General features: G+C 44.4%; 1 protein-coding gene across 4 annotated transcripts in view; it reads left to right on the top strand.

Annotated features, from left to right (window-relative positions):
* Window positions 1-332: 332 nt before the first annotated feature.
* HLF (HLF transcription factor, PAR bZIP family member) overlaps window positions 333-26596 on the top strand; it is a 51798-nt gene continuing 25534 nt past the window's right edge. For 2 of the 4 annotated variants that reach the window (XM_058283933.1, XM_058283932.1), the window contains exons 1-2: window positions 333-984; window positions 3160-3495. In XM_058283933.1, the coding sequence (XP_058139916.1) occupies window positions 870-984; window positions 3160-3495 (451 nt within the window). In that variant the 5' untranslated portion in view covers window positions 333-869. Of the gene's footprint in view, window positions 985-3159; window positions 3505-26596 lie in introns of all 4 variants that reach the window. The other 2 variants (XM_058283931.1, XM_058283930.1) reach the window with 1 other exon arrangement.

Raw genomic sequence — 26596 nt, 5'->3', positions numbered from 1 at the left:
GATCTGAGGTGCGGCCTGCGCTTCCGGATTTTTTTACACCTCCCCCCCCCACCCAGGTCATTCCCAGGTATAGAACCACTGATATAAACTCATTCTTCTCCCCATCCTGAAACAACAACAACGACGACAACAAAACACAGATCAACCTAAGTCTGTGGCCCGGGGATTCTGGCACCTACTTCGCTCGCCAGCTCTGCAAGGTCCGGGGAAATCGGCGCGCGCGACTACGCTAAACACGCGACCGCGGGGCGGACCGGGGGGCGGGCTGGGGGCGGGCCCACACGGGGCCCCGCCCCCCACGCCTATCCGCGCGCGGTGCGGGCCCTGACGTCACTCTTGTCAGGGCCGCGGCACATGGGCGGCCTGATGCGCTGAGCCGGCGCTGCGGGGCCGCCGAGCGCCGGGGAGCAGCGGCCGCGGGCACGGGGAGGGGGGTGGGCTGGGTCGGCGCGTGGCTTCGGGTGTTCGCGCGAGGGGGCCGAGGCCGCCGAGGCCGCCGCGGTACCTTCTGCCGTTCTGCAGCCGTCAACATTTTTTTTTCTTTCTTTTTTGCAATTTTGAACATTTTTCAAGACGAAAGGTTCGAGGCAGGTGAGGGCATCCTGCACGTCGCCCAGAAGCCCGCGGGCACTCGCTGCGCTCCCCCGGGACCGTCTCCTCTGGGAGCCCGAAAGTTGTTTTTTTTTTCTTCCAACATTTTTTTTATGCAGGTGTATTTATAAATACATAAGTAATTTTTCCTCTCCTTGTCTTCACCGCCTTGAAAGCGAATACTTTTGGCAAAGGACGCAGGAAAAAGCTCAGCAATATTTTGGGGGGGCGGTTGTTTGGTTTTTTTTTTCTCTCAAGAAAAAATCGAGTACGTCGCGATGGAGAAAATGTCCCGACCGCTCCCCTTGAACCCCACCTTTATCCCGCCTCCCTACGGCGTGCTCAGGTCCCTGCTGGAGAACCCGCTGAAGCTCCCCCTTCACCACGAAGACGGTGAGCGCTGCGCGGCCTCCCGCCGCCCCTACCCCCGGGCTGCCCGGCTCCGGGAAGGGACGACGCTCCTGGGGTCCCCGCCCTCGCCTGGCATCCCTGCTGCAGCATCATAACCACCCCCCGCCCCTGTGCCCCGGGGCCCGGGCCCGCTTTGGTGAAATTGAGGGGCTCCCCCATTACCCCTTCTTCTCACCAAAATAAGGGGGTGAGGGGTAAACCCTTCACCAGGCAACATTTCAAACAGTGCGGGAACCTGTCTGGGCCCCGCTTCTACCGCGCAGGTGGGAAGTGTAACTTGACAGGTCGGGATGTTCTCTGAACCGAGGCGGACCCGCACGCAGCAGAGCTTCGCGGCCGGGAGGGGAGAGCGGAGGGCCGGGTTCCGTCCCGGGCGTGGAGCGGGCAGGGGGACGGTTGGGGGGAGGGATGGTCCTGGCTGCGTAGCCGGGGTATTGAGATCGTGCTATTGTCTCTGTTATTTAGTTAGCATTTGGAGCTCTGCAGGTGTGAGCAGAGATGCATTTTCTCCCGAAGAAGGGTGTTGCAGAAAGGGGGGTGGGGGCCCGGGCTGGTGGGGGGAGTGGTTTCGCGGTGGGAAGCCGTGCACGCATCCAGCGCTGACACTTTTCCCGGTTCACTTTTCCTGGTGGGAGGGGAGAGCGGAGCAGGCTCACGTGTAATCGCACAGAAGCCTCCTCTGGCTTGAGCCGTTTTTTTGGTAAGTCCCAAACCTTCCCCAGGCAACCTTGGCCGTAGCGAGAGAGGAGGGGTCCGTGCCAGGCGGCGCCGAACCCAGCTGGTTCCGCCACGGATTTGTCATTTGGGCTGATGCGGTTTCATGCCTTTGGTATTACAGCACCAAATGTGAACTTTGCGGCACCTAGAAATAGCTTCGGAGTACTTGCATCGCCTTCCCGAGGAGGGACAACCTGTTGCTTTGCAGGAGTTGAGGTGTTTGACTCACCATTTGCAGAGCAGAGCTCCCCTCCCTTAACTCTCTTTTAACGAATAGCCCTGTGGAAGAAAGGGGCTGCCTACAGGCTTTTGCATCTGTGGGTGTTTTTAAATCAGTCTCAAGATCAAACTGAAGGGTTGAAATGGCTGGCAGTGGAGGCTGTTCCTCTGAGGAGAAACTGAGAATTCCTTAATACCAGACTGCACCAGCACCGCAGTATTAGAATTGGTGAAAATTCAGACCGACCTTAAATACCTACTGGGGTGAGCAGTATTTCCAGGTAGGAAGTAGATGCTTACCTCCATCAGAGGGAAGTAGAGTATCTCACCTTTTCCGATAGCTGTGCTTTTGACAGGACGCACAGACATTGTTTTTGTAAATAGGACCATGCTTATGTGTTTGGGGAAGAGGAAGAAAACACTTTGTAATTTCAAAACTCCTTTTGTAAAAACCGGTGAGCCCTGGTGGCTTTAGGAACAAACACATGAGGGCCCACCAAGCTCTGATGTTTCCTCTCTGCTAGTGTGAGGACATTGGTCAAGCTCCTTCAAGTCTCAGAGCTTCCATTTTTTTACCTGTGATTGGTGGTAATTGCTATTTTCCAAGTTAATTGTCAGATTTTTTGAGACAAAATGTGGAGAGAAGCAGGCATACATTAGGTGTTCAATACATGGTATTAAAGAAAAGTGGAGAGTTCCTGCTTTACCAGTATTAAGATTACCAGTTGACTGGCTTTCTAAGTCTCAGTGACTCAATATAGTTACAGTAATGAGTTTCCTGGAAGAAAAATCTTGCCTGTTTTTTGGCCATTTTCTTAAAAAATCACAGCAGTTGTTTGTAATTGCTGGTGTTATTTCCCTACATTAGATTTAAATTATTTATTTCTTTAAATAATGCACAGGAGACTGTGTTTTGGCAAACTCTATTCTGTAATTTTTATCTGAAATCAGCCTGTAGCTCCATCCCAAGGACTAGTGCTTTCTTCCCAAAGTAAATAGGAAGATGTTAAAAAGCAAAACAAAACCCAGGCAGAGATCCATGTCCTGCCTGAACTTTTAGCTCTAGATCCACAAAAGACAACAGCCAGAGAAGGCCCCTGGCATTTGAGAAGGGAGAGCACTGTAAAGTGGTTCTGTAGCAGGGGCCAGGAGGGGTGGTAAAAGAGCAACACTTCTTTCTTTCTTTCTTTTTTTAAGAACAGCTTTCCCCTTCTTTTGCAGCATTTAGTAAAGATAAAGACAAGGAAAAGAAGCTGGATGATGAGAGTAACAGCCCGACGGTCCCCCAGTCGGCATTTTTGGGGCCCACCTTGTGGGACAAAACCCTTCCCTATGATGGAGATACTTTCCAGCTGGAGTACATGGACTTGGAGGAGTTTTTGTCAGAAAACGGCATCCCCCCCAGCCCATCTGAGCACAACCACAGCCCCCACCCTCCAGGGCTGCAGCCGACCTCCTCAGCTGCCCCTGCCGTCATGGACCTCAGCAGTCGGGCCTCTGCACCCATCCACCCTGGCCTCCCGTCCCCGAACTGCATGCAGAGCCCCATCAGACCAGGTAAACGGGGTAGGTTCTCCCTTCAGATGGGGAGAGGGCAAAAGGGAGGGGCAGGGTGGAGGTGGCACAAAGAGCTTAGCACTCTGGGTGGCTTTAGCAGGAGCTGGAAGGGAAGAGTTGGATTTCAGCCTCTGTGGTGGTTCTAACACCTCAGTGAGCGTCCCTGTCACCTGGGGAGCCAGTTAAAATGCAGCTTTTATGGACCCCTTTCCTCTCACAGGAATTCTCATTTTTCAGGTCTAGGGTGAGGGCCTAGGGATATACATTTTTAACTGACTCTCCAAGAGATTTTATCGCAGCTGATCCAAGGACTGCAGTTTAAGAAGTAACCAACAGTTAATGAGACCGATAATTTAGACATCCGTCTCACCTCCTGTCTCTTTTCTTCGTTCCCAAATGTATGGGTAATAGGATCTTGCTGAATGATTTAGGTAGACTCTCTATAAGGCTACAGTTTACCTATATTCATTCTTCTCTGGACCAAAAGAAAAAAAAAAGTGAGTTGGGGTGAGGGACCCGTATCTTTTACATCTTATTTTGTCGTCGAATTCATTAAGAAATTGAATTTAAAAGCAGACTCTTAAATTAATTGTGGCGTAGCCTCCTCAGCACTGAAGCCTACCTTTATCTTGCTGCTATTCCTAGAAACCAGACTGTTCTTATATTCTCTTTTTCATTTTCATCTGTACATCACTCTTAATCCTCCTTTCTCAAAGCCTGCAGGGCAGCAAGGTCAGCTGTAAATGGTGCTGAAATATTACACAAAAACATCACCTGAAATGACCAGTACTTCAAAACCCACTGCTAAGTGCTCAGATATAAACACAGGTTGAGACAGCTCTGGCTTTATGCCTTTAGCACCCTGTGGTACAAAATGAACAGGAAGAAGGACGATTTCATATGCACAGGTAAGCAGGAACAAAGATTCAGCCAGATAAATTGTCAGGAAGGTCCCGGAGCTGAGGGCTGTAGCTGCAGGGGAAGGCAGAAAGCAGGACAATTGGAGACTTGTGCTAGTGAACGTCATTGAACTCTGTGTCCTCAACTCATGTAGAAATTTCGGTGATACACAGCAAGATTAAAATGGAAGGAAACGATGCAGAGGAGGAAGGGAACACCCCTGTCTCAAAATATTAGTACTGAATTAAAGAATCCTCTCTATCACATCTCTCTGTGCTGGTCCCTTCTCCAAAATCCACTTTGAATTAAAACTTAGAGCCACTGGCTGGAAGGGAATTAAGCCTTAACTTCTGGCCACCGTAGCAGGCTGCAGGAGCTTAAGAAAACTCTCCTTATATGAACTTGAGGCCCTGTACTTTGAATATACAGTGCCATTGTCTTCATTTTCTTCACAGGAACAGCCAGCCAGTGAAATAAATAACCATTCAAAGTGGGGAGACAAGCGGAGGAGAAGAGAGTGGAGCCCCAGGGAGAAGGCACCATTGTGCCTCAGTGGTTCTGTCTGCAGATTGAGACTTCCCACTCCATAGCTGTGTGACCTTAGAAAGTGGCATAACCTGTTGGAGCCCATTTCCCTTTAGGTGCAAGGGTATAATTACCTAGTTGATTAGGTTATTGTGAAAATTAGAGATAATAGTTATAAAGGGCCACATGACTACCAGCGGTAGGTGTTCTATTAGAACCATTGTGCTCATTGTTATATCTATGTCAACTTTTTTATTTTAAGTCTTGTGAAATACTTTTTTAAAGTAATGTACAGCATATAATCCCTCCTTCTGGAGAGAAATATCAGGAGATTTTGCCTATTTATTATTAATTGACAATTATTACATTTATTATTAATTGACTATTATTTCTCAGTCCCCTGCTATGTATAGGATGTGTCCATGTCAGAAATATTATATATATATATATATATATTTTTTTTTTTTTCCCAAGTGGCATGCTATTATTAAGACCCCATACCTTGGTTTCTACTGAGAAGCAAGAATCGGGTTTGGGAAATTGAGGCTTCTTGGATAGTGAGAGCTCGTTTACAACATGCATTGAGTAGGCCTTCTTCATAGATTCTAGGTAACTCAGGACGCCCATGCGGAGGTGCAATCCGTGGTACAGGACTCCAGAGTTTCAGTGGCTACCATTTTGCCAGGTTATAGGGGAGAGACACGGATCTAGAAATAAGCTGTTCATTTAAATGTCTTTCTCAATAATGGAAACACACTTCAAAATTTCTTCTCTGAATCGAAAACTCAATGATAGGCCTAATAAGAAAAAAAAAAGTTAAAGCTTTTCTTCATATACCAAACTCAGATAAAACAACACTGTGCTATTCATACAATGTGGATCATTATAAAGATTATAATGCAAAATAAAAGTCTAAGGAATGTGGGCTTATTGAATGGCATACCACAAGCAAACCTGGAAAAAGAGAACGGTTTTGACTATTCTGTACAGCTCACAGGAGCTACCAGAATAGAAGTACCAAGTTAATCTGGAGGAAAATAAGTCCTTGGAAGGGAACAGCACAGATGTAGCCTTAAGCATTCTGGGAATTGTATAATTTCTATCTAAACCAAGGTTTCTCAGCTTTGGCACTATTGATGTTTGTAGCTGGGTAAATCTTTGCTGTGGGGGACTGTCCTATGCGTTGTAAGATGTTTAGCAGCGTCCCTAGCTCTGCCTCCTAAATGCTAGTAGTGCTGTAAACCCAATGTGACAAGTGAAAATGTCTCCAGACATTATCAGACACCCCCAGGGTGGGGCGGGGGGTGGTGGTGAGTAGTGCAAGATTGCCCTCCTTCAGAATCGCTGGTCTAGACCACAGTCACTGGACTTGGTTCACACAGGTGGATGCTTTTTACCTCCTGAGATGCTTTATGGGAAAACCTGTGGGGAGATCAGGAGATATTTGGTTGCCAAGAAGAAATGTAATTTTAATAAGAGCGTAGTGCCACATTTTAGTTGATTAAACTAAGTCATCAGGCTAATCAGGCGATAATTGCAGAGCAGTTTGTTTTTCTGCTGTTTGCTTAGCAGGCTCCTTTTGAGTTATGCTCAGTAACATTATGTCATTATACCTGCCTGACTGAAAGGAAATGAAGCCATAGCTGACATATATTATGCGTTTCTAGGTCTACCCTAAGGGTGTCTTGGAATGACAAGGTGAGCATTCCTTGAATTCTCTTAACATTTTACCATGACTGCCTGCAGTTCCATTTCCTGGTTTGTGCACCGCCAACCTTATTCCTCTGTCTAGCTCTCAACTCAAAGGATGGATGAATCAAACAGGTGAAGAAATACAACTGTCCTCGGAGAAATAATCCAGGAATCCATTGGAGCTTGCTATAGTTCTATTGAGATAGCGAAACTTTGTGGTGGACATCTTAATGACAGGAAGTGCAGTGATTTTTGGATGCTGTAGCCATCTGCAGGGGCTTCGCTGTCACCCCAGGTGCAGCATCCTGGATGTCCCCAGGCCAGCAGAGATGGTAGGAGTTATCTTGACTAGCATTTCTGATGCTATCAGAGGTGAAACGGTGGGGATGCTCCACTGGAGGTATGTGCTGGGTGCTGGAAAAATAAGAATCTGTTTGCCCTGAGAATTGAATGATTGCTGTAAGGACAGCAGTCCCTTTAGGGAAAGTCATCTATAGCAGTCAAAGGCAGAGTTATTTTTAAAGCAGATGCTTGCAAAGCCAGATTTGAAATCATTTCCTCTGGTGGCTTTTCTTTGAATAGCTCGGAGGTATCCTACCACTGGTAAGCCTGTATTCAGCTGAGAATTAAGAAGGTACTCTTTTCCATTCTGAGCCCAGAGACCAGGTTATGATAAAGGCTGGTTACAGAGTGAAGTATACCTGTGAAAACCCTTCCAAGTCACTGCACAACACAAACAGGAAACCCTAGTGTAAACTATGGACTATAGTTAATAGCACAGTTATAATAATATTCTTGCATCAGCTGTAACCAAAGTACCACATTAATGCAAGTTAATAATGGAGAGGGGTATAAGGAACTCTATTTTCTGCATGCTTTTTCTGTAAACCTACAATTTCTCTAATAAAAATATATTTTAAGAAAAAAACAACTTCCAAATGGCCATGTGGGGGGGGGCGGGTAGGACAGAAATGGGGACACAGAGTAGGGAGGAGCTGTAGTATTTTCACATGGTGGGCATTTATGTTCTGTTGCTTTCTGACTTGGTTTTGGCCTTGAAGGAAACTGCTGGCTTGGAGTCTGAGTAATCATGGGATGGGATTCTGTGCTGGTAGCTCTGGGATCCTGGGCGGTCCTGCTCAGGTCACAGGATTCTCTTGCTTTTCCAGGTACCACAAAATGAAGCTTGGGTTTGTCACTGCCCTCAAGAATATGCAGTTCATAGATTTTTCCCAGAATACTGATACTTCTGCAGGTTGAGAGCACCATGATTGATAGTTGCTTGCACTGTGCCTCAAGTATCTTGGGAGTGTTTCTCAATCATTAGAAGCAAGGGGATTGTGAAGAAGAGGGAAATCAGCTTTGCTCTGGTAGCAGGTGGACTTATTTAATTTCTTCTAGGAGTCTGTTATCTCTACCAAGCTCTGTAGAGAACATGTTTGCCCTGAACGTGTTTTCCCTGCTCTCTTGGCCTGGTTGTGTTGCTGAAATTCCCATGACTATGGTCCCAAGCCTTTTGGTAAGAGGTATTTTCAGGTATGGAAAGCAAGGCAACTTTGCAATTAGGAGTGTAGGCTCTGGACTCAGCAGTCTGTGTTCACTTCCTGGACCCAGCATTTACTTGCTATGTAACTTTGTGCCAATATCGAAATGTCTTTAAGCCTCAAAATCCTCATCAATAGGATGGAGATTATGAATAGCATTTCCTTTATGGGGTTTTACCAGGTTAAATAAGAGAATGCATGACAAAGTTTTGGTGCGATATATGGTATGGGAATGCTTGGTGCATATAGCTGTGATTATGATGTCAGTGGTGTGGTGACTGGGGAAAGATTGGCCAGATTCCCAATTTACCATTTATGAATTTGTTTCATCTAGTCTCCTCCCTTTGCAAAAATAGGACATGCATTTCTTTTTTCTCCCTAGCATGCCCAACACTTACTCTGTGTACCCTGCCTGACTTTTCTCTTCAGCGAGTCACTTCCCTGATGTTAACCCAGCATTACCACTTCTGGGTTAGCAACTCCTGTTCTGCCAGGGTGGAACCAGCCACTCGCTTGCTGCCCCAGCACCCCAGCGCTCGTGCGAGCCTGGCAACAGCAGCTGCCTTCCTGCGTGACCGCGTGCTCCAGGCACGTGGCCCTGCCCTGTGGAGCTTGCCCAACTCTGTGCTGTGCCCGCTTGCTTTTTTTCTTCCTCTCTCACTTCTTTTCCCAGGAGAATTACAGCAAGTGCCAGCAAGAAATTGTAATCCTGACCCTGGCACGAGAAAGCTGAGCTCCATAGGGCAGTTCATATGCCAGGAAACCTGTTCTGTCCAGCCTTCTAGCCAGACCCCAAACCTGGCCCTCTCTCCGGCCTGTCTGCCCAGAGGCCCTGTCACTGAGGTGGGCTTGATCCCTGAAGGCCAGCTTCTGCCAAGGGTCTTGGCAGGCTTTCCAGTCCAGCACTGTGTCTGCCAGACGAGGAAAATCGCAGTATAAGGACAGAACTAGGTGGGGGGGAAGAAGGGGGCATGGGAGCCTCCATAGCATCCTGGTATAGGATGAGAAGACAGCAGTGATTCATTAGAGTTCCCAGCAACCTCTCTTCCAACCAGCACTAATCACTTTTACCCAGAAATCATTTATTATGTCCTGGCAGTGCAAATGGAAGGAAGAAGGAAGGTAGAGGGGAAGTAATAAGATGAGACAAGTATTGGAAAATAATATATTAGAGACAGAAGGGATGATGCAGGGTCTGTTGTTCTGTGCTAGGAGTGGCTCAGCATTTTGATGCCATCTAATATTTCTCCTTTATTATAATGTTTGCCTCCCCACACATACACACACAGATTTCTTGACCTGAAGCCGCTAAATCATTATTTTGCCATAAACTTAAATTTCCTTAAGACCAAGAGGCCTGTTGATTCACCATTCACAATTCCATCAGAATGGCCTGCGTTCAGACAGACCCATATGGGAAATACTGCAGTGTGTCAGAGCATAGAGTCTGATAAACAAGCAAACCTGGGTGTCGCTCCTGACCCCACCTCTCACTAGTTTGCTCCTGATCTTAGGCAAGCCATCGAAATGATCCGAGCTTCTCATCTCCTGTCTGGAACTTAAGGATAATCATTGGAACTGCCTCATAGGGTTGTTGAAGGTCCCATGAGCTGATGCATGTAAGGCACTTGGCCCAGCACCTGGCACACACCAAGTGCTGCTGCAAGTGGCAACTTCACCACCAGCTAATTGCATTTTCTCATAGGGGGACCTGGTAGTGGACCGATAGGGAGCCTCGGTGCTTTTCCCTTCCTAGCCAGTTGGACTCTTGTGAAGGAAGGTGGATTTCTCCTCTGCTGCTCTGCCCGGTCTTCCTTACCCTTGTCTTAGCCGCTGAGTTTTAGGTAATGTTGGGGAGTTGACTAAAACCCTTCCTCGTTACTATTTGCTCCCAGGCTCAGTGCTTAATCTTTCTGAATTTCACCTGCTCATTTGCAAAGTAACACCCTTGTTGGGTTGATGTGAGCTTCCTAAAGCACTTGTGCACAAGGGGCCCAGCATGGTGCATGGCAGGGGCAGCCCAGCCGTCACCACAGGCCAGTTCCACTGCTTTTCTCTAGGAAACGATCCCGCGATAGGAGAGCAATGGAGGAGGTGGCGGGCAGCAAGGAGCCATGTGGATGGCCCCAGAAATAACCTTTGTTTTTACTTTGTGCTGCACCCTGGAAAGATAGGCGAGGGTTTGAGGTGACTGCTGGCCTCAAGGAGATGGCAGCAGAGTAGGGAAGATAGAACTTTTAGGCTTTTAGGTAAAGGGATGAGTGGCAGGCCAAACCAGCAAGTTCTAGGTGTCAAGTAACAGGTATATCAAGATTTCCGATGTCTATTGGAATGAGGAGGTGAAAGATAAATTAAGAAAGTTATTTAAAATATTAAAAACGAGCAAGGCAGATAATAGGGCTGTCAGACCCCACTGGAAACAGCCATTGCCCAGAGCAAGAGTGCCTGTGGCGAAAAGGTAGACCTCAAGGTGGGCCTCTGAGCGAGGTAGGAGAGTCAGATTGGAAAGTGGGCTATGGTGCTGGCAGAGTTGCGGAGGAGGGTATGTCCACAGGGTGTTTAGGAACAAGGTATCTCCCAATCTGGCCCGTCCAGAGTATTCCTATGGAGAAGTTGGGCTGACGAGTCAGGAGAGGTAGGAGCCAGCCAGGCTGGCAGCTTCATGAATGCCAGGCTGCAGAGAGCTTGAACTTTATCCAGTAGGCAGCGGGGAGCCATTGAAGATTTTTGAGCAGGGAAGTAGCATGTGGACATTTCCACTTGGGCCCAAGGTTGAATCTGAAACATTTTAAAATACTTTGACAATAGTTTCCTCTGGCAAACTGGGACTTCCTTATTATTTTGAAAATAAATACTCTCCCTTGAACATCAAACAGCTTTTCAAAACACAATGTTCTCATGATTTAAAGAAAGTGATTCAAAAACACAGGGTTTAGGTTTCACATATAAAGCCCATAATTCTAGTGATTGGGGGAAACATGCTTTGGTAAGGAAATAGTTTGAAGATTTGAGTGGTTTAAAACTTAAATGTCCAAAAGCAGACCTGGTTGATTTGTCTGATAGGAGTAGAAAAATAGATTTTAATAATTCCAACCCATTAATGTTCATCGCTTTTAAATGCCTCTGTTTTACAAAGCTTACTAGTTTTAAGCAGGTATATAAAATCTTTTTTTTTTTTTTTTGAGTGTGTATGTGTCTTTGTATGTATGAAAGTATGGTGGGGGGGCAGGGAGAGAGTAAAGGAGAGAGGAGAGAAAGCGTTAACTTCTCAGTGATATAAATGGTGCTTGATTATAAGGATTACTTGCAGCAGTAATATGAAGTTAAAAATACTTAGCCAGGTTTCTGGCCAGCTTATTAATTTTACTCTTGAGAGACAACAGAGTCATTATTACAATTTTGCATTCTTGCATCTTGCCCTTGTATTTGTGGCTCCCTTCTTCCCTAAGACCTGGAATGAATTGTACATCATGCTTAGATATGGTAAGTGTGTGTGTGTGTTTTGTATTGGGAGTGGGAATTGACTTTGTAGGAGGAGATGCAGGGTGTTTGGGAAGAAAAGGAGACTGCTGAATGGCACGTGCATGGTATGACTTGCTCCAGTACCCCCTGAAGTATGCTATTATATCAAGCCAAGATTACAGAAAGCTGGAGGAGTTGCCATAACCAAAATATAACAGCCAATGAGTACAATTTCACCTCCAGCTATGTACAGTAGATAGTTACAGGAGTATTGGCAGAATCTAGAATATGTTAGGAAGAAACTGTACAGTACTTGCTTCTGTTAAATTATCTTCAGGTAGATAAAAACTCCATGACTAATGTGAAAATTCCTAAAAGCTTTGCTTTCCTTCTTTTCTGACTCCAACAGCGTTATTGCCTTACCTTGTTACCCATCCAGCTCATAATGGGAATCCATTCCCATTTTCTTTCCTGAAATATTATACAATTCTGCTATCACTTAGGGTTGCTAAAGTTTTGTTTTTAGAAATTTAATCTGGCATTTTTTTCCCATTAATGATCTTCAGAAGAATACTTTTGGAATTTGAAGTCTTATAATGAAACATGCTTGTGGCTAATTAAAACCCCCTTCCTTCTCAGATCTTGCCTGGGAGACCCTCAATTCCTAAAAACAATGAGTGCATGCTACAGGGAAATGCCCAAGGGAGCTACAACACTAAATCATCTGTGACAAAATGTTCTCTTAAAAAGTGGGATTGCACAAATGGATCGGCAGAAATAAATTCCTGAACAGAAACTCCTTGAGTGAGGAAGAGCAATGCTTTCTTTTCTAATTAGCTCTGAGTAACACAATCTGCTGTAGTATAAATGCTCAGGTATGGACAGTAGAGCAGAGAAGTAAAGTCTCATTGCTGCTCTGTAAGTGCTTCTACATTTAATGGAAAGAGTTAAGCATGGCTGTCCATTCATGCACAATAAATGCCTCTTGAGTTGAATGGAGAAAGCCAAGATTTGTTTGGGGGAAGGATACCACCACGCCCTGACCAATGGGAATCAAAGCTATAAACCAGATGAACAAGATTCTCTAGATACACAGTAATCAGATTACCAGGAACAGAGATTTCAGTATGAAGTGTTCTTCTAAGGAGAGTGACAAACAGGTAAACTCCATCTGAACTAAGGACTGAACAGAAGACTTAATTCACTTTGGGAAAGATTCATTATGATAGGGGCTTAGTTAGTTAGAATCACTGGTAGAGATTATGGAAGCCTTAACTATAGAGAACTATAAAAATAGGACCAAGATCTCAGATTCAAGCAGAATAGTATTGCTCTTGGCCAAAAGCCATTGAAAGATTTATAGAGCAAAGAGTAAATAATTAAAAATGTAAAGATAGAAACAAAGCCCTGATAGAGTTTCTGGGAATAAAAAAAGATAAGTTTGTAGAACTGACTTAGTAAAACTTTGATTAGAATGGATTTCCTTACATTAATACCCTTTGTTGGGGGAAGGAAATGTCTATTTTTTCTCATAGATTCTAAGTGTGTTTATTTCACATGATTAAAAAATATATCCATGTAAAAAAGTCATTTTTAGCATAATAAGTGATATTTATCCAAATATAGCTGGCCAGTTAGTGGTAGTTAGTTGGAATCCTTAGACGTTTTAGGATAAATGACAGGAAGATTCAGTTTTACAAAAACTAGGTGCAAAAAAGCAATTTCATTGTATTTCTATTTCCTTTTTCACTGTCAAGCTTGCCTATCAGTAACATTGTATTCAGATTTTGTGATTGATTTGATCTTGAATTAATTAAACTGAAATTTAACTTTGTCTTCTTTATTAAAAAAAGATATTACTAAGCAAATTAATTATGAAACCATAATTTTAGGAGCCACATTTACTTATCTGAGTACAAATAGTCTTTAAAAGCCTTAACTGTGTATATATAAATGGGTGTTTTTAACCACAAGCATATATTAGTAAATAGCTAGAGAATTTTTATCATTCAGATGTTTTAGTTATTTGGATCAGCATTCACAGTAGTAGTTCGGATTAGTGTTGCAGTTTATTTCCATACACCCCTCTCCCCCATTTCACTCTGTGTCCCACTAGATTTTCATATTCTTAAACTTAAATTTTCATATAAATATATGGAACCAAAAGCACGTTTTAGCTCATTTACCTGCCACCAGAGAGGATGTCATAGATTGTATCCCCAAAGATGGTGGTTTTCTCTCAAATTTTACTATTGAAATAATCATGTATTAAAGTGACTGACTCGTTTTCCCCTTCTCATGGAAGGGCTGCATAATGTGGTATTAAACTTAACAGCCTCTGGAGTTGGACTGTCTTGACTTAGCTTTGCATTTATCAACTTTATAACTCTGCCTTTGTTTCCTCCTTTGTAAGTGGGGATGATAAAACCTGCTTAAGAGGATCCCTGGAGGATTAAATGAGATGATATATATAAGACACTTAGAATAGTGTTCAATATATAAATAGTAGCTTTCACTACTTTGATCTTTATTCTATTACCATTCCTTTTCATCTTTCACCTCCGTTGTCATCTTAGGAGCAAGCACGTAGGAGCACAACTTGTGTTATGGGGACGATAGCAGGGAAATTGCCCTTCACCTTTTGAGTCACTGTAGGAGAGAAAGGATAATGAAGAGGTAGAACAGGTGAGCATCCCTATGTATTTACATTTTTTAAAAGATGTACACCACCTCGAAAGCCCTCAAGTCTCCAGGCCCACCAAGCCGCCCCCATTTGTGGTCCTGTAGCCTTTAAAACATCACCGTGTCTTAACTGCATGCCTTCTGGGATGCCCCCTCTAGTCCACGTGTGCCCCAGGGCTTTGTCTTTCATCTCAGTATCCTTATTGTCCTCTGACTCTGTCTGCTAGACTTTGAGTGGATAAAAGATGAACTGGAAATTATTTACATCTCCTTTAGTGCTCATGTGCAAATGTGCTATAAGATTTGTGACTTGGATTTTTTCTTCTTTCTTTTTGGTGACAACTTGGGGTCAAGAAGTGGAAAGCTGGCAGTTTCCCTAATTGCTGGTGATGGGCTGCTGATTGGGAGGCAGGATGGTGGGTCTCCCACAGTAGCTGAACTTCCCGGCCTTCTGTTGCCCCTAGTGTAAGTCTCTTAAGTACTTTCTTCTTAACTTTCCTTACAGGATGGGAAAGTGGTGGGGAAGTCTCCAAACAGGAAAAATGGACCCTTCTGTTGAAGTAAAATGGAAACATAATTGAGAAAACAAAAGTAGATTTGGAAGAAAAGTGGGAAAAAAAGTTTTTGTACAAAGGGCCAACTAGAAATGGATTGATTGAAGAATTGGGATTAACCTGATACGGCTTTGCTTTTCAGCCAGATTAAAGATGTTCAGTTTCTTGGCAATGGGACTTGATACCGTACATTGTGTACTGTACATGTGGGTGTGGCAGGATAAAGCTTTTAAAGGTACAGCAGTTTGAAGGAATAACAAAGTACATCAGCATCAAGCTAGGCAAGTTTTCTCCTCTCGAGAGGGATCTTTAATTCCAGCTAAAGCTGCCTCAGCTTTTTTGCATTCAATCAATTATATCAAAGCCCTCCTTTTAAACAAGAATGGGCACAGTGCTCCTAAGTTTAAATCAGCTAAATGCAGTGTGAAATATAGCAATACCCATTATGATGTGTTAAAGCTGGGATGGTACTAAGCATTTGATGTAAGAGGCTGTAGGAAATCAACTCATTAGAAACTTTATTGGTTCCTGGAATGTAGTCACTTCCCAAGAGGATTGAATGTTGTAGAAACACTGCCAATGTGTTTTTTCTTATCAGACCTTCCATTCTGACTACAAGCAGCTTAAAAATAAATTTGGACGTATCTCAGTGGCCAAAAAGTGTGGAGATCAGGATGAAGTCATTTTCAAAGCAGAAATAATAAGCTTTGATAAAGATATTCAGAGAAAACAGAGCCCAATAACATCAGCACATCATTGTTAGGCCTCTAATCACAAACTAAATTGGAATTGAAGTTGAAATTGGGATGTCTTCTGAGAAGCAGTGAGACCTTGGGTAGTTCTCAGAGCCTCTGTTTCCTTGTCCAGAACATGGCAGCCTATTAAACAGGAGGGTCATGAGGGTTAAATTACATTAAATGGGCTAATCAGTAAAAGGACCTGGGACAGTGCCAGCTCAGAGTTGGCACTCAGTAAATATTGATTGAGAGTCAGACTCTGTAATTTAAAGATCACTTTCTAAAATGTACTTCTAGTTCATTTCTTTGGAGTCTCTTTTCCAGGTTTCTGAGTCGCCAGACTAGATTTTTTTTTGCAGGTCCCCCTGCGTCATTGGATACACCCAGAGATTCTAACTTGGAGTCTCAGCTGTGCCATTTATTAGAAGTGTGGCCGTAAGCAAGTCATCAACTTCTCTGGGATTTACTCCTTCATCAGTAAGACAGGAATAACCCATGTCCTTGCTAACTTAACAAGTATGTCAGAAATATAAAATAAGAGAGCCAATTAGAATATTGGCCCAAAAATGTGAAATCAAATTACAAATTGTGTTAGCCTTGTTATTTCCATTAGGATTTAGGCAATGAGAAGGGGAACATGTATTAGCAATTTCATAGGTAGGCCAGTCAATAAAGACTCCAGAAATTGGAGTCAGCTAATCTAGGTTCTAGAGCCAGTTTACCAGGATTAGTTTGTCTTCTGAGCAGGTCACTGGATCTCTCCGGGTCTCAATTTTCTTGTCTGAAAAATGGGGGTGCTGTTTTTAGCTTGGTGACTATATTCTAAGACTACTGTGAACTGATGGACTAACATTCAAATTTTTGTGCCAAAAATATAAAGCCTCTTGGGGTAATAGTACTACTCTCAAGCAAGTAGGTGGATTAAGATTCTGACATTTCTGCCACTCAGAAAGCTCATTCATTTGATGGCAACTTTCCTGGAAAACAGTGGCTAGCTGTGCTCTTGACCTTTTCTGGGTGGCTGGATTCAGATTTCTAGGACCTTCCCCTGGAGTAGGTTTCATTTCAAATGCTAGCTTAGATGCTAGAATGTAGTAGGTGCCTGGAAGTTCATCTTGAAAGATTCTGAGGCTTGGTCTGCATTCCGTGGAAAGCATTCTGGATGAATTAGTGATGTCTGCCACGGGTTTAGGTGAGGCAGTACTCATGATGGAGCAGGAAGGGAAGATCCTTTAGAAATTGTCCCTTAACTGGGCAGAAGATCAAGGACTTGGGCCAGTGCTGTTTCCGGTGTCCTGGAAAAATATTTTTCCAAGCCCCGGGCACGTACTGTTTTGCTCTCTGAGGGAGGCTTATTCTGGTTAGTTTAATGGAGAGAAAGGAAGAAAGGAAGTCTATGGATTCTGCTCCATGGTCACAGGACAGGAATTGAAAGGTGGAGAGAGGCTGTAATTCAAACAGTCCCCATCAGATTTGTACAGATGCACAGTGAAGCACACAGCCTTGGGTGCCCACTGCTCTGGGAGAGGGGGCCGTTGACAACCCCAAATCTGGTAGGCTGCAGATTCCCAGAGACTGGCCTCACCAGTAATTCACACGCTGTGATTCCTGACTTTTAAAACAGAAGCATGGCCACCCTCTTTAAGGAGACATTGGGGAATTTTCCAGTCTGTTTAGGAATTAAGAGTGACTCTCAGTTATCCATGCTAATGGAACAGATCATCTGAAGTTCATTTCTCTTCAGCTTTGGAATGTGTTTTATATTTTTGTGCTGTTTATTTGCTTTCTTAATTATGTTTGAACTCAGATTTTTCTTTCCATAAAGAAAGCTTGAGGGGGAGTTTAATGCTTGCCACAGCTCCTCCAATATGTTCCTTACAGCAGTCAAAAGTCCCTGAGGGACCCTTCCCACTCCCCCGCAGTCTCCAACTTTCAATCTATAGACCACACCAGAGGAATCATAATTGTTGCAATTTATTGAGCACTTACTGTGTGTTCCCTGGGATCACGGTAACTGCGTGACAGGGGTTAGGTCCACCAGTGTGTTGGGTGTTGGGTTGAATTGAGCTTAAGGTTAAATATTGCCCGTGGAGAATCTACAAAAGAGTTCACCGGAAAGTGGACCTGACTTCCTGTGCTGCTGCTGTTTCCTATTGTTTCCAATGACTAAACTTCAGCTTTGCATACAATTGACTTTCAATTATTCTGGGGCTGATTAACCGGTTTGCAGATTAACCAAGGTGAAGGTTCACCGGGGCCTGGGAGGTGCTCCCCAACTCAGCTGCTGCTCCATAATTAGCTGGTTCTGGCTGATTGCCTACCCCCGGGCAGGAGTCTGGGGCTGGGCTATTGCGGAGTTGGGGAGACTGAAGAGCAGCATCTTCCTGAACCTTCCACTCCCTTCAACTCTGAAAGAGTGGGCTAGAGGAGCCCACTAGCCCAGGAAAGTTCTGCCTTCTCCAGCCCCCAGCAGGTTCACAGGTTCAGAAGCTCCCTGGGGTCCTGACATTCTGCTCCTGTCTTAGGCTCCTCCCAGCCCCCTCTCCAAATTAGGAAGTTCAGGTTGGCCCAGAGCCTACTGAATTTGTAAGCCCCAACTCCAGTGCTTCAGAAACTAGTTTGTGGAAGATTAAGTAATCTAATATTTGGAGAGGAGGCTCAGTGAATAGGGACTGTTGATCTCCTCTTTTCACCTGGGCCCATGAACCTCATGCAGCCAAAGATGTAGACTGACAGGCCTAAGGCACTGAGTGGGAACCTCTCCTGATCCGAGGAGGCCATTGGTTCCAGCAGCGAGGAGACAGGAGTTTCCAGCAAAGCAAGCTCCTCATGAGCCAGCTTCCCTACAGTGATAACTGAGTGGCTGTGAGCCCTCCCTTGGTGACCCTGGTTCATGAAAAGCTGACTGCATTTGCCCAGGTCCCCGTGGAGTGAGACGAAGAGATATGTGTGTTTGCTACACCTTACACCAGACCAGAATATATACAGTTCAAACTTGGGAGTAAAACTGCCATATATGGGTGATCTTAGCCTTAGCAGGAGACATGTGAGATCCCAGGTATATTCCCAGTCTTGAGGAGGTATCAGATTTTGATCTGTGGTCCACCAAGAAAGAGTGAAAATTTACACAAGATCATGTTTGGTGGGATTCCAGGGATTATTTTTATTTCTTTAGTAGCATTCACCCCAGCACCTGACATATCTTCTCATCTCTGCCTCTGTTCTCATTTCTCACTTGCCAAGCCTGGAAGGCCCTGCCTTGGTACAACAGAGTTTGCCAGCAGCCGTGATCCGTTTTCAGCCAGGGCCATGGGTTTCCTTTGGTCCTTCTCTCTGGCTCACATTTTTCCAGGGCTGCTGGTGTGTACAGTCTAGGGATCACATTTTATTAACACAAAGAAATCTGCTTGGGCTGCCTGGCTCTTGCAGTCACGTGGAGAGAAATGTGTTCCTTTGGTAAGTCAGCCTGCAGCTCTCTGTGCAAAATACAGCAGAGAGCTGGGCACTAGGCCAAGCTTACATTTCACTTTGGAACACACTTTCGCATCACTCTTTGGCAGAACATCCACAGCGGTGTCTATTTGGGGAGTAAGTTAGAGAAGTGTTGTTTCCCTCTTTTGAGTATTGGGAGATAGGGCCTTTAAAAAATGTTTTCCATTTTCCCCACCTTCATCTTCTTCGTCATGGCACCCAGGTTATAAGGTGATCCAACTAAATGTGGCAGCAGGGCCTGAGAGAAGCCTTCTCCCTCCCAGGCTCACCCTTTCCCCTTGCAAAATCAGTAAACATACTCAGGACCGCCTGGGACAGAGAAACTTAGGCCAAGGTAATAACATCAAAACCAAAGTTCTGGAACTCTTGAGTAAACTAGTTACCCTCCCAGATAAAACAACTTTGTTGTCCAAATCTTTCCAAAGATCTAAGACTTTTCTAATATTGGTCCAAGGCCAGCCATTGAAGGAAGGAACTTCAGCAAGCCTCCTGGAATGGCAAATACTATAAAAATAAACAAATGGACCTCTTCCATTTGGTTTTCCCTTACTTGTCTTATTTTTGTTTCTTCCCCCTTCACACCCCCCCCCCCCCCCCCCCGTGTTTTACCACTTTGCTGTACCTCCCCTCCCCACCCCTACCCCAATCTCATTTTTCTCAGGGACCAAGCTGATTGTTTTGCTTTCAGTAGAGAGGAGATCTAATTTGAAAAAGAAGAATTTGGGGAAAGAGATGATGCTATGATTTACTTCTTTTGCCTCCTCCCCTCCCCTCATGCTCTGTTCTTATAGGTGGTTGCCTGAAGCCTGACTTGGGTTTAAAAATCAAACTATTTTGGAATTTTCAATCCTTGTCAGGAAAATTCTGAATGGTTAGAAAACAAAGATTTATTGGAATAATACTGACTCCTTTTTTCTCAATGAAATAATTAAACCCTCCTGTCTACTGGAAAATAAAAACCCTTCCTTCCCTGTCATAGCAACCCAAACATTCCATAGGAATTTTCCAAGTGTGGAGCTTTATTCTGATTCCAGTCTCTGTGTTTACTGCTCTGGAATGTCGCTTTTTGCTTTTAGAGTCATCCAGCCAAATAGCAACTAGTCTAGTTTTAAAGAAACGTTTCAGGCAAGATGCATCTGCCAGGCTGGCTTCTTCAGGCACCCCTCGGGGGAAGCCTCTCTCATTGTAGAGGCTGCCCCAAAACCTGAGGGACCAGGACCCAATCTCCTGCTGGTCACCTGGTGAAGCCCTTGCTTACTCTGCAGAAGGGAGGTGACAGAAACCCATCCCACCTATCTCAAAAACCTGCTGGTAATTAGCTTAAAAAATAATGCCAAGTTCTCACATGGCTGCTAGATGCATCAGCTCAGTGGGGGGTGGAAAGAGTGCTACTTCACAGAGCAATACTGTTTCAATCCTATTAGTCATCCCAGGTGAGGTGAGATAAGGTTACTGGAGAGATGAGAGTTGCCCTGCTGTTTCAAAGAGTTTTCCTTAAAGTGGAGAGAAATAGTTGAAGGTCAGAAGTTTATTTTAAGCTTTTTTAAATCCTTTCCCTTCTAAAAGAGACTGGTATGTTTAGAGTCACGTTTTCTTTTTTGATGCCAAAGCTCTGGCAGATAAGATTGAGGGTCCTCTCTTATCAGTGTCAAGTGTCAATTCTCCATTGCTCATGTGTGAATTCTCTGCTCAATGTATTAGCTACGGAAAATGTATGAGCCCGGGCTAGGAAAATGTATGAGCCCTGGCTAGTCGCTCTTTGCCACCCAGCAAGACAGCACCTCAAAGCTCCCACTCCTGCCCTCATTGGAGAAGTGGTCAGGTAATGTAATTTCATTTTATAAACAGCTGAAGCAATTCACAGTGCATTTCCTTAGGCCACTAAGATGGTAAGACAGTTATTCAGAATTGACTGTGTTGGGCTACTTAGGAAATCAGTAGTTGACATTGTTGAACTTGAATTTGGCCTATCTTCATGCCACTGTGAGTACTTTAATCCTGCAGTGCTTATATCATGGCAGTGTGAGTCTCCTCTTGTTTAAAACAGGTGATGTTTAAAAAAAAAAAAAACAGGTGATGTTTGTGGAATCCCATCTTCAGGTCTTACAGAGCACTGTGTTCCTGATGGTGGATACCTGCTTATATCCTGTGGTCGACTTGCAAATTTCTCAGAGGTAGGGACAAGGAATCTCCAGCACCCAAGTGCATGTCTTGTACAAGAGTCAGTATTCAGTAGAACAAATGGAATAACAATGGCATCACTTCCATTATAAATGATTTTAAAGGAGTACTCGTGGAAGCAGATGTGGCTCAACTGATAGAGCATCCGCTTACCATACAGGAGGTCCAGGGTTCAAACCCAGGGCCTCCTGGCCCACATGGTGAGCTGGCCCACACACAGTGCTGCCCCGTGCAAGAAGTGACATGCCACACAGGGGTACCCCTGCCTAAGGGTGCCCCACACACAAGGAGTGTGCCCTGCAAGGAAAGCTGCCCACGTGAAAAGCGCAGCCTGCCCAGGAGTGGCGCCACACACACACAGAGCTGACACAACAAGATGACACAACAAAAAAGAGACACAGATTCCCGGTGCTGCCGAGAATGCTAAGCGGACACAGAAGAAAACACAGCGAATGGACACAAGAGAGCAAAAACAACAGCATTGGTGGTGGGGGAGAGAAATAAATAAAAATAAATCCTTAAAAAAATAAAGGAGTACTCGTGGCCCCTTTGATATCTTCAGTGGTGATGGCAGATTCTTATCAGCATGGCAAGTCTTAGTGCAGGGGTGTGGAGAGGGCTGCTGATGGTGTGCTGAGCTCCTTTGGGGCAGAGCTGAATCAGGGTGGTCTCAGAGGAGGTGGTGTCCACACATACCCCTGCTGACGTAGTTCCAGGGCTCCTGATAACGCTTCAGGGAGTTGCTTTTGCACACAAACATTTGACTGTTTTCTAAGGATGAGCAGTGTTCTCTGGCAAAGGGATTTAGGTATTTATAAATAAAGGTGGATACTGATACCCCACCCCGATTTTCTGTCATTTTCCTCAATGATAGAGACATGACTGGAAGTCAGCACCTCCACCCTGCATATTCCCAGCTCACCTATAAGAGTTCTTAAAACTCATCTGACAGGGTCTTCATTGGACTTTAACTGGGTAAGTAAAGAAGTTCCATGTTGGGTGGAGGGGTGGGAAGAATGCAGAGGGATGTAGATTTTTTAAAAAGAGCTTATATTCCTTTGGTTAATAGATGCAGGAAGATGCCCTCCATGTGGTGTGTGAGGGTGTAGCTTCTTTGAGCACAGGGTTTGACTGGTTTACGGAATGGTGCATCTTTCCATACTGGCCGGGTGGCTGTGGTCACTAAGATGGACATGGCCTTGCTGAAGAGGAGAGGGGTTCCAAGGACCTAGCCACAAGCAACTGCAGCCCGTTGCTGAGGTGTGTGCTGTTGGCAAGAAGCTGCTGTTCCAGCTGGCAGGCCAAGAATTGTAACAAGTTGGTCCCCAAGTTTTCAGTGCCCTCTGGACCCATATATGCTTACTTCCCTGCACAGAATTCATTCTAAGGCCCCCACACTCCCTGTGCTTACACCAGGGAATAGGTATAAACCTTCTGGCAGTACCCTCAACTGCTGCTGCTGCATTTCAGTAGGGCGTTGGGGAAATTAACATTGCCCTTACCAGGGTGAGATGGCAAAGTTCTCTGGATGGAATACTACATAAAATTATTCAAACAATTGAGAGGTTTTAAAAATCATCCTGAAAATATTTAAAAATATGAAAAATAAAAAGAATAATGTAGCAAGCACCCTTATTCCTATCACTCAGAATCAACAATTTGACATATTTGCCACATATATTCATATCTCTATTTATAAATTCATCTATAAAGTTAAACATAATGGATCACGTGGTGGTCTTAGGGAACTTTTTTTATTATTAGAGAAGTTGCAGCTTTACGGAAAAATCATGCCTAAAATAGAGTTCTCATATACGACCCTATTATTAACACCATGTATTAATGTGGTATATTTGTTACAATTCACGAAAGAATACTTTTATAACTGTACTATTACCTATAGTCCATTGTTACAATAGGGTCCACTGTGTTGTACAGTCCTGTGTTTGTTTTTAAATTTTATTCTAGTAACTTTTTATAACAAACCTAAAGTTTCCTCTTTAAACCACATTCAAATATATAATTCAGGGCTGTTAATTACATTTACAATGCTATGCGGCCATCACCACCAGCCATTAATGAAACTTTTCCATCGTCCCAAATAGAAACTCTGTACATTTTAAGACTTAACTTCCTATTTCCTACCCCTACCCCTTTGCCTGATAACCTGTATTCTAGATTGAGTTTTTTTCCCCTTTTTTTGGTCTATTAAAAAGATACATAGATCACACAAAATGTTACATTAAAATCTGAGTCTTTTATACTAATGATTTCATCTGTGCATCTTACAATATTTGTCCTTTATGTCCTTTTGTGATGATGCCTTCAATGTTCATTCATGTTGTCACATGTATCAGAACTTCGTTCCTCTTTACTGCTGAATAATATTCTATCATATGTATATGCCACATTTTATTTACCCCTTCATCAGTTGATGGACATTTGGGTTGATCCACCTATTGGCAAATGTGAATAACGCCACTATGAACATCGGTGTGCAAATACCTGTTTGAGTCCCTGTTTTTCAGTTCTTTGGGGGATATACCTAGAACTGAATTTGCTGGACCGTATGGTAATTCTGTACTTAACTTTCTGAGGAACCGCCAACTGTCTTCCACAGTGCCCGTACCATTTTACATTCCCACCAGCAATAAATGAGTGTTCCTGTTTCTCTATATCCTCTCCAGCACTTGTTATTTTCAAAACAAAAACTTGGGTTTTTGTTTTGCTTTTTTAAAAATAGCCATTCTAGTGGGTGTGAAGTGGTGTATCATTGTGGATTTGATTTGCGTTTTGGGGGATGGATTTAAAAGAGAAATGTGTTAACTCATAAGGCTGAACTGAAATAATTCCAGGTCTTAGGTCTCATTCCTCCTAGCACTTTGTATCCATTGTATTAATAAATAAGGACACACACACAGACCTTTATTTTTTTTAACTTAGCTAGGGAAAAAAAAGCCTGCCTAGTTCACTCGAACTCTGCCCTTCCCTTGGATATGCTTTGTTGGAGGCTCTGTGGCACAGGGCTCCTGCATGTATCCCTTTTCTGGTGTGAAGCCTGGAAAGAAACCTCACCAGAGCCATCTTGCCTTGGTGTTGAAGAAAACAATTACAGACTAACAAGTGATCACAACCAGCATTCAAAGAAGGGCTTGGTGCAGCCTCTGGACTTAAGCAGCGTGTTGCGTGGTACTGCTCACCCCAGGGAATGCTGCGTTCGCCTGAGGTGTAAGGGGGATGCCAGCAGAATGACTGTTATGCGTGGCAGCTGGATCATCAGTGGCCAATAGCCACTGAGCTCAACGGAGAGAGAGCAGAGCTTTCCTCTTTGGCTCCTGACTGGTGAAATCCTGAGAACTGGGCCATCGACAGGGTATAGCAAATTTTCTCTGAATACAGAACCTCTGTCAAACAGGACGCATCAAAAAGAAACAGCACAGTCGTAGCCAGCCCTTCTTTGTGCGTACTCTAGTGTGGGCACTAGGCTAAGTGGTTTATATGTGTTATCTCATTAGAACTCAAAACAACCTTTGGGTACTAGTATTACTGTCCTCAGAAAACTGCGGCCCAGAGAAGGTGAGTAAACTGTTCAAGAGAACACAGGTAGTAGCTAGCAGGGCTGGACTCTGAGCTTGTGCAGGCTGGCCCTGGAGTCCAGGTGCTCAACCACTGTACTCCCTGGCTCCATAGAAGGCACTGCCTGGGTTGTGGAAGCAGTCAGTCTTGGTAGGGAGTGAGCAGCCCTGAGAGCATGAGAGCACCTTGTAATTGTCAGTAAAAAGCTGTTTATGTACTGGGTATCTGGGTGTGTAGGAAAAGAGGAGGAAGGGGCGATGTGGAACCCCCTGATCTGAATGCACACCTGCAGGGGTCCTAAGATCTCCTCAGCCAGTTCCTGGGGAATGTAATTTTGAAAGACAGAGAAATGCTAGTTTTCAAAACATAGGCTTTACTTTTAATGAATTATCCCTGTTTAAGTGAATTTTGTCCTTTTGTATGACTCTAAAATCTACAGTTCCTTCTGCTGTGATCTTAAAATGAAAGCACCATAAAACAGTAAACACAGTGATCCAGGAAGATTTAGGGACAGCCTAGAAGGGGATTAGGAGCATTTAGTGCAGCTCTGTCCCTGATGCAGCCTGTGGCACAGTCCATATAAGTCAAAGAGGACAGGATTCAGCCTCTCGTCCTCCTTGGGTCCCACCATGCTGCTGTCCCAGTGCAGTGTGGCGATGCACACTGTCTTGCATGCATGGAGTTTCCCCTTCAGGCATGCTGCTTGATAAGGACTCCTCAGCACACCTGGTAAGTGGAGACTCTGGGCAGGAGCTCTGCATTTTGCCAGCAGGGAGGTGAGTGGAGGGAGCTGTGGGTGCCTACCCAGTGCTCACCTCCAAGGCCTTTTCAGGTTCCTGCTTTGTGCGAGGTCTTCACAGACACAACATGGGGGACACAGCCTTGGGAGATACACGTATGAAAAGTGGCACTGCACCTCGGGTGGCCCTTGGTAAATCCGAGTTCCCCGTCCCCTTCTTTTGTGCAAGGCAAGTTGTACAAGCAAAGCACCAGCAGTCCGGAATGCAAAAATAGATCTCCCTGGGAGGATGTGGCCTCTTTCCCCGAGTGTGGACCAGATGTCAGGCTGCCTTGTGAGGACTCAAGGAATGCACCCGCTTCCTTCTCTGGGGCTTCATTGCTTCCCTCCATATGGATGAAGCCTCCCTTTTGATGCCGTTCTTGGCTTTGAAAATAAAAAATGAAAAGAGGATGGTATAAAAGTCACAGGGAATGGACCTTCTGTATTCTCCCTTTTAAAATAGCATTTGTCTATATGTTATTTAGATGTTATTCTCAAGACAGATGCATAGTCATCACATCGTCTCTGTTATCTAATAGCATAATACAAATGGACAGAGAGCCACAAACAAATGGACCTGTGTTTAGAAAGCCTGTAACCGTTTACTTACTAGAGATTTGCTGAGGACCAACTTTTTACCAGGCACCAAGCTGGGTGCTGGGGATCCAGGCATAAGGGAGATGTTATTCCCTTGAACTGACGAGTCTTACAAATCACAAAGAGATAGATAAGTAATTGTGATGGGTGTGTGATCACTGGCATAAGGGTATGTAGAGGGTAGAACTGGGCAGGCAAGACGGACAGCTTTCCATAGGGTGTGGAAGGAGCATCAGAATTGTTTCTTAAAGAAAAAGTAAAAATTGTTATCAGTAGAAAAGGAGAACACAAGTGATCCGCTGAGGTTTTTCTTGACTGGCATTAAGAGTAGGTTTCTGTTCAGTATACATCACTAGTTCACAGGGGATGAGGATTCAG

This window comes from Dasypus novemcinctus, chromosome 21 (genome assembly GCF_030445035.2).
Source record: "Dasypus novemcinctus isolate mDasNov1 chromosome 21, mDasNov1.1.hap2, whole genome shotgun sequence".
Lineage (NCBI taxonomy): Eukaryota > Metazoa > Chordata > Mammalia > Cingulata > Dasypodidae > Dasypus > Dasypus novemcinctus.
This window is presented reverse-complemented; position numbering and strand designations above follow the sequence as displayed.